At 51.3% G+C, this 12,748-nt stretch overlaps 1 protein-coding gene across 2 annotated transcripts in view; it reads left to right on the plus strand.

The window, feature by feature from the left end:
• The window catches only part of Aldh1l1 (aldehyde dehydrogenase 1 family member L1), a 59,635-nt gene that overhangs the window by 21,898 nt on the left and 24,989 nt on the right, over positions 1-12,748 (plus strand). For both annotated transcript variants that reach the window (XM_074044529.1, XM_074044530.1), the window contains 7 exons: positions 500-625; positions 3,143-3,234; positions 5,910-6,057; positions 6,305-6,424; positions 7,516-7,643; positions 10,061-10,211; positions 11,998-12,068. In XM_074044529.1, coding sequence (XP_073900630.1) covers positions 500-625; positions 3,143-3,234; positions 5,910-6,057; positions 6,305-6,424; positions 7,516-7,643; positions 10,061-10,211; positions 11,998-12,068 — 836 coding nt within the window. The remainder of the gene's footprint in view (positions 1-499; positions 626-3,142; positions 3,235-5,909; positions 6,058-6,304; positions 6,425-7,515; positions 7,644-10,060; positions 10,212-11,997; positions 12,069-12,748) is intronic.

Consider the following 12,748-nt stretch of genomic DNA (forward strand, 5'->3'; position numbering starts at 1 on the left):
ACTTTCTGGAGCCATTATCGTTCACTTCAGGCAGCCAGCATCACCTGAGGTCCAGGAGTGGACAGGGTCCTGTGAGGGCCATCCAGATGTGCTGTCTTCATGGGTGCAGATGCAGGACTTGCAGGATTCCTTTCTTACCCTCTCCTCTTTCCACCTCTGGGTCCCAGGCATGCATCTGCTCTCCACACGTTTCTTTGGGTTTTTTGGAAGCTGTCGGGGTGGTTGGGTTTATCTGTTGTCTTCTCCACTGACTCCCAAAGTAGCCCTGGAATTACTTTTTTTCTGGTAAGCAGGATTTCTTTATATACAAATAATAAAGTCATTACACAAAAACAGAAAGCAAGGGCATGAGGTCTGGGGTGTTAAGTGCTTGCTTCATGTGTGCAAGCCTTGGGTTCCATCCCCAGAATCCCCCTCAAAAAAAAAAACCCAAAACAACACTGTAGAAAGCCCCCTGTGTCACCACTGCCACAGGAACTGTGAGATCCTTCCTTTGCAGCTGCTGGTGAAGAACATTCAGCTGGAGGATGGCAAGATGGTTCCAGCCTCTCACTTCTTCAGGGGAGCAGACAGCAGTGCCCTGGAGCTGACGGAGGCAGAGCTGGCTACTGCGGAGGCTGTGCGGGTAAGAGGCACATTCAGAGGTGCTGCCCAGTTGGGCAGGTTGTGCACTGTACATCTACTTGGTGAGTCATATTCCCTGGAGTTGGCCCTGTGTGCTGGCCTCAGGGACGGCATTAGTTCAGTCCTATCCTGGAGCTTTCTGATGTCTCAGTGCCCCCCCTTCCTTTGTAGATAGGGCCCTGGTGTTGGCTAACTAGGTCTGACTCTTCTAGGGACTCATTGTCAGAAGTAAACAAATGAATCAGATGGCCCTGGAGTAGTTGAAAAGGCCTAGCCCATGGCCTGCCCTGTGCTCTGTAGCCTGCCCCAAGACGCTGCCCATGAGGGAGCTTTCTGGGCTTGACCAGCACAGCTTCTTGGTCAGGTAGACCTGGGCTCCATCTAGCTTTGCTCTTTGTGATACTCCAGGGGCTTCGCTCTCTGACCTTGGTCTTCTGACCTGGAGTTCAGTCAGTGGTCACTTTCTAGAATTTGCTCTTGGCCTTTCCTGCTCCCTCCCTGTCTCCCTCTGCTTGAGTCATGCATCGACATTGAGCTGTGTCTTATGGGTGATGTTGAGTGGGTTTTCAGTCATTCATCCACTCCAGATGTTCAACTGCAGACGCCTCTCTGCTCCCAGTCAGTAAGCCCACCTACAGGGAAGTATCGAAGGTTGAAAATGCACTGAATAACCTGCCCTACTGAGCAGCCCAGCCCTGCAGCACAGTGCACTGTAGTGCCAAGCCGTTCTCCCTCCCAATCAAAGCTGGGCTGGGCTGTCAGGGCGTGTGGTCTGGAGGCAAGTTGGATGAGGGGAGGTGCCATGAGGAGAGGCCAGTATGGGCCTATTGGAGATCCTAGTGTTGGGGGAGAGGCCACACACATGGCCATTCAGCAGATACCCAGAGGCTTGCATGGCTGAGAAAGCAGTGGGCTGCCAGCCTGTCCGCCCTTGAGCACAGGTGTGAGGGCACCCATTTGCCTTACACTGAACTCCTCATCAGCTGTGAACAGATGAGAATATGGAGCCCAAGAGGCTGCCTGCATCTCCAAGCTCCCCAGGCTGAGCTCAGTCTGGCTGCAGGGTGCATGCAGTGATCCCTTCACCATGCCCCTCTGAGGTTCCACCAGCATCTGATGAGGCCCCATCAGATGTGGCTGGTGCCCCAGGCCTCAAAAGCCTGTGGAGAAGAGAGGAAAGAAGTGACAGTAGTTGGTCCCTAAAGGAGGCCCAGGATTTAAAAATGAGCTGGGGAATGGGGAAGGCATTATTGACAGATGAGAGCCCAGACCATGACCTGGAGGGACAGGCAGTGGTCGTGTGACCCACCCACAGCAAATGGCTCAGCACATTCCAGTGGTCACTCTGAGGGTGGGAAAACACTTCTCTGATACTTTCCCTGGAAAGAAAGGAGAGCCAGGGCGAGACTGGCTCAGCTTTTACCATCCCTGTGGCAAATTACCAGAGATGATTGACTTAAAAGGAAGATAGGTTTATTATGGCCCATGGTTTCAGAGGTTTTCCATCTGTGGTAGCTTGGCTCTTGCCTGGACCTGTGGCAAGGCAAAGCATCAGGGTGGGAGTGTGTAGTACAGCAAAGCTGCTCACCTCAGAGGAGCCAGGGAGCAAAAACAGAGAATGATAAGGGGCCAGGGTCCCAGTAGTCTCTTCCATGGGATGCTCCTAATGACCTCACTTCCTACTATGCCCCACAACCAAGCCTTTAGTATGTGGGCAATTGGGGGACATTCCAGTTCTAAACCATAACAGTAGAGGTCTTGGGAACTGGACTTGGACCAGCATCTTGTACCCACAGTCTGGCCTCAACCTCCTCGGGCCAGTGAACTGGTCACAGCCTGGACTTTAGCCAGAGTGTGGGGCCCTGCCTGGCTCCTGACGTACAAGACCTGGCTGGAGTCTTCCCAGAGAACAGTAGTCCCTTCTTGACCTGCTGGATGGCCTTTAGTGTGAGTTGGGGGTGCTAACCTCTGAGCTTTCAGTGGCGTCTCCACACTCATCCACAAGCCTGGTTGGCTGGACACTACTGCCCTCCACAGGTCTCAGGGTGGAAGGCACTGACCCGTCAGTGTCTCAGTATAGACAAGACCCAGGTCCCCTCCCTGTGTCATCACTGTGCGTGGCGCTCACCCTCAGAAGTGCACCCCACTCTGAGTTGTGCTGGGGACACCAGAACCCAAATAGTAGCACCAAGGCCAGGCTGCTGGAGCATGCATTAGAGACCCAGGAGCAGCTGAGTCCTGCCTTTCTCCCACAAACTGGACTACCCAGAGGACCCCAGAGATGTCAGCATGAGGACAACAACCTGGGTGTCAGGATGGCTTGGACTGCAGTGGCCTCTGCTTCCCAGGAGGTGGTCACCCCAGGATCACCAGCCCTGCCCCCCACACCTCAGAGTGGCCAGAGAGAAGCCAAGCCTGGCATGTAGCCATCTGCAAGCATGTCCAGGGCTGTGGTTACGGAGGGGACACCTGCTCCAGCCCCCTGGGCACCGTGTTCTTACAGGGTCTTGTTTTTCAGAGTGCTTGGCAGCGAATCCTCCCCAATGTGCTGGAGGTTGAAGACTCTACGGATTTCTTCAAGTCGGGGGCTGCATCAGTGGACGTTGTGAGGTGCGGCCAGGGGCGGAGGAGGAGTCCTGTTCCAGGTTCAGTTGTTGGATCATAAATCACAGGGAAGCTGAGCCGCAGGAAACAACCACTGTTTGTTATGCTCCTCGTGCAGGCCCAGGACCCAGAAAGGGCCTCTGTGCCAGGCCTTGGTGGGCAGACCTGAACTGCTGTGGGTGCTGGGACCACCAGGCAGGAACATCCACCCCCAAGTTGGCCTCTTGCTGCCAGGGGGTGCCCAGGCCAGGAGGGCTGGCCACTGCCCAGCTGGTACTGCCAACCAAGGGAGCACCCACCCATGGCTGCCCTAGTTTGTTCAGAGTTTTATGGTAAAAGACTATGTCAGATTCTTTGTCTGCACAAAGAATTCACAAAGAATTTATATGGTGCATTATGTTAACTGGCTTTCATAGGTGAGCCATCCATTCCATTCCAGAAATTAATACCCCTTGGTCGTGGTATATGATCCTTTTAATAATGCTGCTGAAATCAGTTTGCCAGGAGTTTGTTGAGGATTTTTGCATCTATGCTTATGGGGGTATTGGCCTGTGGTTTTCTCTTCTTATGGTATCTTTGTCTGGCTTAGTGTCAGGGAGATGCTGGCCTCATAGGCTGGTTTGGGAAGTGTTCCCTTTTCTTCAGTGTTTTGGAGAAGTTTGAGAAATATTGTGAAAAATCTTTAAACATTTGGTAGAAATCACCAGAATTCACCATTCAGCCTGGGCTTTGCTTTCTTAAAAGGATTTGAATTGATAATTTAGTTTTCTCACTGAGTTACATACATGTGTTCAGATTTTCTATTTCTCTAGGAATAAGTTTTAGTGGGTTGTGTGCTCCATCTTGTCTAGCTTACCAAATTTGTTAGAATACAGTTTGTTATAATCTTCTTATATAATTCTTTTTATTTCTATAAAATTGGTATAACATCCCCTTTGATTACTGGTTCTGGTAATTTGAGCCTTCTCTGTTCAACCTCACCCCCTTTCTCAGTTCTGTTGATATTTTCAAGGAACCAAATATTGCCTACTCTTCTTCTCACCTCTGTTTCATGAACTCTGGTCTAGTGTTCATTGCTTCCTTTCTTCTGTTGGCTGTGGATTTAGGTTGTTCTTTTTATTTCTAGTTCTAGGAAGGTGTCTGGTTAAGTTACTTATTAGAGATCTTTATTCCTTCTTAACGTATGTATCTATATAGACAACTTCTCTTAATACTACTTTGAATCTTACAAGTTTTGGTATGCTGCATTTTTGTTTGCCTTTGACTGAAGGATTTAATTCTCATTTCCTTTATGATCTCTTTGACCTGTTAATTAGGGTGAGCTGTTCATATATTTGTGAATTTTCCAATTTTTCTTTCTGTTTTTGGCTCCTGGTTTCCATTGCAATTGGATAAAATTTCAATTTCTTTTCCTACCTTTTTTTTTTTTTTTTTTTGTAGGACTGGTATTTGAACTCAAAGCTCCGTGCTTTGCAGACACTCTACCACTTGAGCCACATCTCCAGCCCTTTTTGCTCTGGTTATTTTGGAGATAGGGATTTACATTTTTGCCCAGGCCAGCTGGACCACGGTCCTCCTATTTTAGGCTTCTCACCATTACTTGGATGACAGGTGTGCACACCACACCCAGCTTTCTTTGGTGAGATGGGCTCTTAGAGCGTGGGCTGGACTTGAACTGTGATCCCCCTGGTCTCGGCCTTTCAAGTAGACAGGATTGTGGGTGTGAGCCACTGGTGCCTGGCTTAAATCTTTTTAATTCTTTTTTAATAGAGCAAAGTTTAATGGCAGGCTCAAACTGCCAGGCTGGCTGGGGAAAAAGATGGCTCAGCCTTTTTTAATTTATTGACTTATGTTCTATACCCTTATTTGTCTTCTGTCCTGTTGTTCTACCCGCTGTGGAAAGCTGGACGTCTAAGTCTGTAACTGTTATTGTGGAAATGTCTGCTTCTCCCTTCAGTTCTGTCAGTTTTTGCTTTATATATTTCGAGGCTGTGTTAGATTTGTATACGCTTATAGTTTGGTTTTTGTGTTTATTTGTTTTTGGCACTCGTTTGAACCCAGGGACTGTACTTGTTAGGCAGGTGCTCTACTGCTTGAGCCACATCCCCAGCTCTTTTGTTTTTATTTTGTTTTTGAGACAGGTCTTGCTAACTTTGCCCATGCAGGCCTTGAATTCATAATCCTCTTGCCTCCAGGATTATAGGCATGAGCCACCATGCCTGGCTTGTTTACAATTGTTATGTCTTCTTTCTGCTTCAAACCTCTTATCAACTTAATGTCCTTCTTTGTCTTTTGTAACCTTGTTGGATTTAAGATCTATTTGGTCCATTAATAAAATAGCCACATCATCTCACTTTTGGTTACTATTTTCATGGAATATCTTCTTTGTTCTTTTATTACGATGTTTTTGTGTCCTTATATATAAACTGTCTTGTAGCATATAGGTAGAGCCTTTTTTTTTCAAGCTAATCACCCAGTTTTTACCTTTTAACAGCCTTCTGGGGCTCCAGCTTAGGCTCCTAACCCCAATCCTAAGCAGATGGGCTATGACCAGGTCCCAGGTTGCTGGGCCAAGGTCCCTGTGGATAACTGTGTCTGGAACCACCTTCTCTGATGCTGGACTGATGGGGGTCTGCCAAGCCTCTGCCTATGCTCCCTATTGCCTCATCTCTTCCCTCCAGACTGGTGGAAGAAGTGAAGGAGCTGTGTGATGGCCTGGAGTTAGAAAACGAAGATGTTTACATGGCCACCACCTTTGGGGACTTCATCCAACTCCTAGTGAGGAAGCTGCGAGGGGAGGATGAAGAGAACGAGTGCATCATTGACTACGTGAGTCCTGGGCCTTAGGTGCACATGGCCCTGTGGAAGAACTGGGAAGTGGCAGAACCAGGGCTCCAGCCCAGGCATTCTGCCTCACAAGCTGTGCTCCTTGTCTCTTCTTATCACTTGGCTCCACCTCTCCCCACAGGACGGGCCCTGGGCTGTGCACATGCATGTGCTGTGTATCCCTGTGGGGGTGCTTGTCAACAATGCTGACATGTGAAGGGCCCCCCGACAGCTGAGCCTTCTTCCCTAGGTGGAAAGGGCTGTGAACAAGCTGACTCTCAGAATGCCCCACCAGCTCTTCATTGGGGGCATGTTCGTGGATGCTGAGGGCGCCAAGACCTATGATACCATCAACCCCACAGATGGAAGTGTGAGTGCTACCCATAGCCGTCCCCTGGCCTCTCGGGGCACTGCCAGGGGCCTGGGCAGGGAGGAGTGGGGAGAGGAGGGAAGGCTTCAAAAGGACTTGAGCTGCTTCAGAGACAAAACAGAATTAAAACTCCCCAAAGAGGAAACAAGGTCATTGCCTCCCCGAACACTGCAGCAGTGATCCTGGAGTAGGCGCCACCTTTTGTGATATTTGTACACTCACTCCTGGCAAAATCTTCCTTAAATGGATCCCAGTGATTGCCAGGCTTTCTTGACATGACACTTTTGCACCATGATGCATGTGTGCAGGCAACGTATCTGACACAGGTCTTATGGGACAAGTCTTGCTCTTATGGATACACACTGCTGCTCTTCTGGTCGGTATTGTCCCTGGGTCCTGCAGAAAACAGTGCAACTCACAATGGACCCTTTGAGGCGTGTTCAAAGAAAGAGTGATTTCCAAAAGAACAGGCAGGGTACAGGGACAGACAGGATGATGTGGTGCCTTTGGGACTCTTAACGTTGGCAGAGTGGACAGGGCTGCCTGGCAGGCACTGGGGCCTTGAGTGGGGAGGATGAGGCTGTCCATGGCGACCGGCAAGTTGGCGCCAGCCTCTCTCCTCCCACCCAGCCCAGCTGGCTGCCCTTGGCCACATCTAGCTGGCAGCTGAGGAGCCTCATTGTGGTCCACATGGTAACCACAGGGAGGAATAGGGAATGGGGGCGTGGGTGCAGATCCAGGGGCCTCCAGTATCTAATCTCTGACATTTCAAAAATCTTCCTGGTTGGACTCAGTAAATAAATGGGTCTTAGCTCTTGGTGTGAACAGCACTAGGCTGACCCGCAGCCTGAGTCTCTTGCCCATTTGGGCCCCTTGGGAAGGTGAAGAGATGATCACTGGGAGTAGAAACACAGACCTCCACCTTCACTTTCTGCGTGATCCCTCCCTGGGTGCTGTTGGCCAAGCTTTCCTCTCCAGCCTTCCCATGTACCTGGGGAGGGGGTCCTGCCTCAGTGGGGCTTCAAGAGGAGACTGGGGAAGCAGAATACACAAAGCCAAGGGAGAGTGTCATATCTCTGCTCCCACCACAGGTCATCTGCCAGGTGTCCCTGGCCCAGGTCAGTGATGTTGACAAGGCAGTGGCTGCTGCAAAGGATGCCTTTGAAAACGGGTTGTGGGGGAAGATCAGTGCGCGGGACCGGGGCCGGCTCCTGTACAGGTGAGACCTCACACCCATCTGCAGTATCACCTCCTTCATCTGAGGGCAGGGCCAGCCCTACTACCAAGGCCTCTTTTCTGGGGTCCTGCCTGAAGGAGGTGTGCACCAGGGAGGTCACGTGACCTCCCTGGTGCACACCTCCAGAGCCTGACCAGTCTTGAGGCTCTAGCCTGAGGCTCAGAAAAGACTTTTGGAGGAAGGAACTTAGAAACAGAAGGGATGTCAGCAGATGGAAGTGGCCTTAGGGAACTTGTGCTGGTGGCAGAGGTGAGGAAGTACAAAAGGGAGGCTGTGCCTCAGATGGGGCACAAGCTGGAGGGCCTGAGAGACACCTGGTATGGTCACCCAGGTCTATGCAGTGCTTGCCTGCATCAGCCTGGGCCAGGGAGGCCTCTGGCTCCTGCAAGCACGTGATGGCATGGACGGGTCACAGCTGTGCTGTGCCTACCTGTCATTGCTCACCCTGGCTCTGGCTGCTGGAATCTCCTGGGCTCACATTGTCCTTCTAAAAAATGTCTAAGCTGGGAAGGAAGGGGCTTCTCCCTAATTCAGAAATCTAAGTTAGGCAGGGATTGCTTGAGCATATGACCACAGGGTAGGAGGGAGCCTGGATGAGAAGTACTGTGCTGCTAGAACCATGGGGCCTCGGGGTGGGGAGATGAGTGGTCAACCCCAAAGAAGCAGGGTGACATTTCCAGAAGTAGGGTAGGCGCTGGGCAGAGGAGCCAAGCAGAGGAAGAAGAAACCAGCTAAGCCCATTTGGCTTTTGTTTGCAGCCTGGCCTTTATTCTGAGGGTCTTGGAAAGGCTCTGTGGAATGTGGAGCCCTTTATGTGGTCCCACCCTGGCTTATCTGCTGGCGGGCAGAAAAGTCTCCACATGGCTTGCAGTCTGAATGACTTTCATGTCTATTCCTGAAGCCAGAAACTCCACGACAGCCCAGCAACAGGGAACCAGAGAAGGGACATGCAGCTTGCAAATAGAACAGACTGTGGGACTGTGTTGGGACAGAAGGCTGAAGATGTCAGGTGTGCTTGGCCCGCTCATTTCCAGACTCCTGGGAGAACCAGTGAATTGACTAATGACAAGCGGTCCCCAGAGCTGATGATAGGGCAGAACTAACTGAAATCCAGGCACCCAGCTGGGTGGAGTGAGCCTTCTGGGTATGTAAACAGTGGCCTTGTGAAATTGGAAGGGTCCTTCCCTGAAATGCTCTCCTGCCATCTGGTGGCCTGTGTCATCATTAACACCTACCCCATAATGACAGTGAGGGTGGCACATGGTGCAGCTCTAAGTAGAGACCTCGACTAGGGGGAACAGACTGCTCAGGGGGCTGAGAGCTCCCTCATGATCAGGTCCCTGCTCTGTGAAAACTCCTGGTCCCATCAGAGGAGGTATGCCCATGGCTGACTCTGCTACAACTCAGCAAGACAGGCTGGGGCAAGATGTCCTGGAGGGGGCAGGACAGGATCCCCAGAGAAATGGCTGTAGAGCGCTCCTGGTTTGACGCCACAGCTCCCAAAGGTCCTGACTAATCTGGATGAGACTGACATGAAAAGGAGGAGTGCAGGATTGCTGCTGGTGCCCCAGAATGAAGTAGGAACTGGACCTTGGGCCTTGTTGACCAGGAATAGAGTTGTGACTTCATGTGAAGTATAGTAGATGGCTGTTGGGTGTACTGGAGTATGTTGACAGCTGTGGTCAGGAGTGGAGCTGTATGCATAGAGGGACAGGGTGGGAAAGGGCCCATGGCTTTGGTCACACACTTGTCTCTAGACTCACGTGCCTGTCTGCAGGACTGAGGCTGTTCCAGATGTGTGGTCCCTGCTTCCCCTGCCCATAGTGCTCCCTTAGCACTTGAGACCCTCTGCTCACTGAGGGAGCACTGTCCTGACTCCCGGGCACCTGGACACCGGTGAGCTCAGGCTCGCAGTGACTGAAGCACACCTTCCTGCCTCTCTTCCTCTTCACCTCTCGTGTGGCTGGGCCACGCTCTGTCTCTGGTGACGCCAGCCCCAAGAGTTTGGTTGGTATGTAACAGGTGGTTAATGCTTTTTCCTGGCTGAAGCTGTCCAAAGACAGGAAGAGCGACCTCTAGGAGTGGCATTGTCTTTGCTGTCTGCAGCAAACGGTGAACCCCTCTGCACGATGACTTGTAGGGGTCAGTGTAGCCAATCCATAGATTTTTCAAAAGAAAGAAAGGGAAGAGAGAAGAAAGGAGAGGAACAGGGTGTCATTCTCATGCCTGCCCAGTGAAGTAAATCTTCTTGTCCCACCTTGTAGATGAGTAAACTGAGCACATTCAGGTACCTGGGAGTAGAGAGCAGGGCCTCGACTCCTTGAAAAAGGATCTGGAGAGCAGATGTGGCTGTGCCAGGCCTCAGCTCATCTTCCTGCCCCTCCCTTGCCCTTGGCCAGGTTGGCGGATCTCATGGAGCAGCACCAGGAAGAGCTCGCAACCATCGAGGCCCTGGATGCTGGTGCTGTCTACACCCTGGCCCTGAAGACCCATGTGGGCATGTCTATCCAGACCTTCCGCTACTTTGCTGGCTGGTGTGACAAGATCCAGGTTGGGTATGGGCTCCTGCCCTCCATGTGAGCCCATATATGGGCAGGCTCAAGGGGACCTCTGAGGGTGGCATGCTGGCCTGGGTGCTGGAAACAAACCACCCTAGCTGAAGGCTTAACACCACACCTCTGTATTAGCTGGAGGTTCTGCAGGTGGGAGTTCCAGGCAGGCTCAGCCAGGTTCTTTACTGGTGACCTCACAGTGTATCAGTCAACTTTCCATGGCTAAAAGAAATACCTGAGCTGGGCCTAATGTTTCCTGCCTGTAATCCCAGAAACTCAGGAGGTGGAGACAGGAGGATAGCATTTCGAGGCCAGTCCCAGCAAAAAGTTAGTGAGACCCTACCTCAAAAAGAAGCTGAGAGTGGTGGTGCATGCCCGTGATCCCAGCTATGTGGGAAGCATGTTATGTGGGAACAACTATGTGGGGAGCAGAGGTAGGAGGATCATGGTCCAAGGCTGGCATGGGGCAAAAAAAAAAAAAGTGTGAGACCCTATCTGAAAAACAAACGAAAAACAAAAGGGGTAGAGGTGAGGCTCAAATAGCAGAGTGTTGCCTTAGCAAGTGCAAAGCCCTGAGTTCAAACTTCAGTAGCACTAAAAAAAAAAAAATAAAGTGGTATATTCTGGCTCACAGGTTTGGAGGCTCAGGAGTGTGGTCAGTTGACCCTACTACTTTTGGGACTGTGGAAGCACATTGTGCAAAGAGTGTATAGCAGAGCATAACTCACTTCATAGCAGCTGAGAAGTGAAAGAGAAAGCCAGGAGGGGACAGGGTCACACTATGCTCTTTAAGGGCATACCTCCAATGACTTAACTTCCTCCTACTAAGCCCTATCTGTTAAAGGCTTCACCACCTCCCAGTGGCACCACCTGGGGACTGAGTCCTCACATGGGCTTTTATGGGATATTCATGACTCAAGCCAGAGCAATAAATTAAGGTGACAACTAGGCTGGGCTTTATCTTGAGACTCTAGTAGAACTTGGAACTTGTTTCCAGGCCTATTCAAGTGTTGCCAGAGGTCAGTTCTTTGTGGTTGCAGGGCCCAGGTCCTTGCTGGCTCAGACTGGGGCTGCTATCTCTCATCCTTGCTCTTCATCTCCCAGTGAGAGCATGTCATCTGTGAGCTTTGAATCTCTCTGACCCTCTCTTCTGGCACTGACTGTAGAAAGCTTTCCTGGCGCTCCTGGGGCTTCTGGGCCCACATGCATCATCTCCTATTCACCGAGATACACATTGTTAGAGGAAGGTCCTAGGGATCAAGCACGGAACCTAGGAAGGTCCGAGGGAACCACAGCTGGGCTCTGTGGCTGAAGAGTACAAAGCATGAAGATGACAAGGAAGGTTGGCTGCCTTCGCCTGTCCCCCATTCTGCTGTTGTATCTCTTCATGCTGGATCTCCCTCCTCCTGAACCTCTGGGCTGGCTCACCATGGACAGCTCCAGGAGCAGTCTGGCCTTCAAAACATCTTTGCCCTTTCTCTGGCCAACTATCAAAGCTAGAGACCTTGTCCCTACCAGGGCCAGCCTCCTGCCCAAGGTCTCTGCCTTCTGGGCTCATAGTGGAGCCAGCCCTTTGCCCTTCCTAGGTGACCACCCCACCCTTTCTGAACTCCTCAGGTGTCCTTGTCATGTGTAAGTTAGCAGCTTTGCCCTCTTTCCTGAGGGCATCATGAGGGAGTCAGTACTCAGACAAAACCTTGTTTCTCCTAGAGCCCCAGATAGGGGCTGGCTGCCCAAAGGGTGAAGGGTGAGATCCTCCCAATGACACCCCACGTTTCTTCCAGGGCTCAACCATTCCCATCAACCATGCCAGACCCAATCGCAACCTGACCTTGACCAGGAAAGAGCCTGTTGGGTGAGTCCTTGCCTGCCAAGAGGCACAGCCATGTTGACACTTTGCAGGCGACCCATATACCAGCCTGGAACTCATCCCCTTATGCATGGAACAGCTTTTCCATTCACTTCTGAAATCCTGCTCTGTGCTGGGCACTGCTGCAGTGACTTCATTAAGCCCCCACAATAACCCTATGTCAGTCAGGATCTTGGTAGTAAACAGAGAGGGTGTCCCCAAAAAAGTGCACCCCAAAAGAGTGTAGCAGGATCTGTGTGCATGAAAATGAGGATATCCTGGAGAAACAGTTGTGTCAGCCAGGGTTCTGTAGAGGAACAGTGCTGGTAGAACACACGTGCACTTATAAGATGGGTCTAGTAGACTGGCTTACATGATCAGAGGCAAGATAGTCCTGCAGTGGTTGCCTGCAGCCTGGAGGGCTGGGAAACCAGCAGCTGCTCAGTCCACAGAACAAAAGGGACCATGATGCAGTGTCAGCCCAAGGCTGGCAGCCTGGAGTCTCAGGTGTGAGTGTGCACTCAGAGGCTCAAGAATGGATCTGATGTCCTTGGACGATGGCAGAAGTGAAAAACTCAGCCACCGAAGAATCACTGAGCTTGTGCATGTGTGGGGGTGCCCCCTTTTCCTGTTTTTGTCCCATTGGGGCCCCCGGTCTACTGGACGGTACCGGATGGGTCTGCCCT

The sequence above is a fragment of the Castor canadensis genome, chromosome 10, assembly GCF_047511655.1.
Source record: "Castor canadensis chromosome 10, mCasCan1.hap1v2, whole genome shotgun sequence".
NCBI lineage: Eukaryota > Metazoa > Chordata > Mammalia > Rodentia > Castoridae > Castor > Castor canadensis.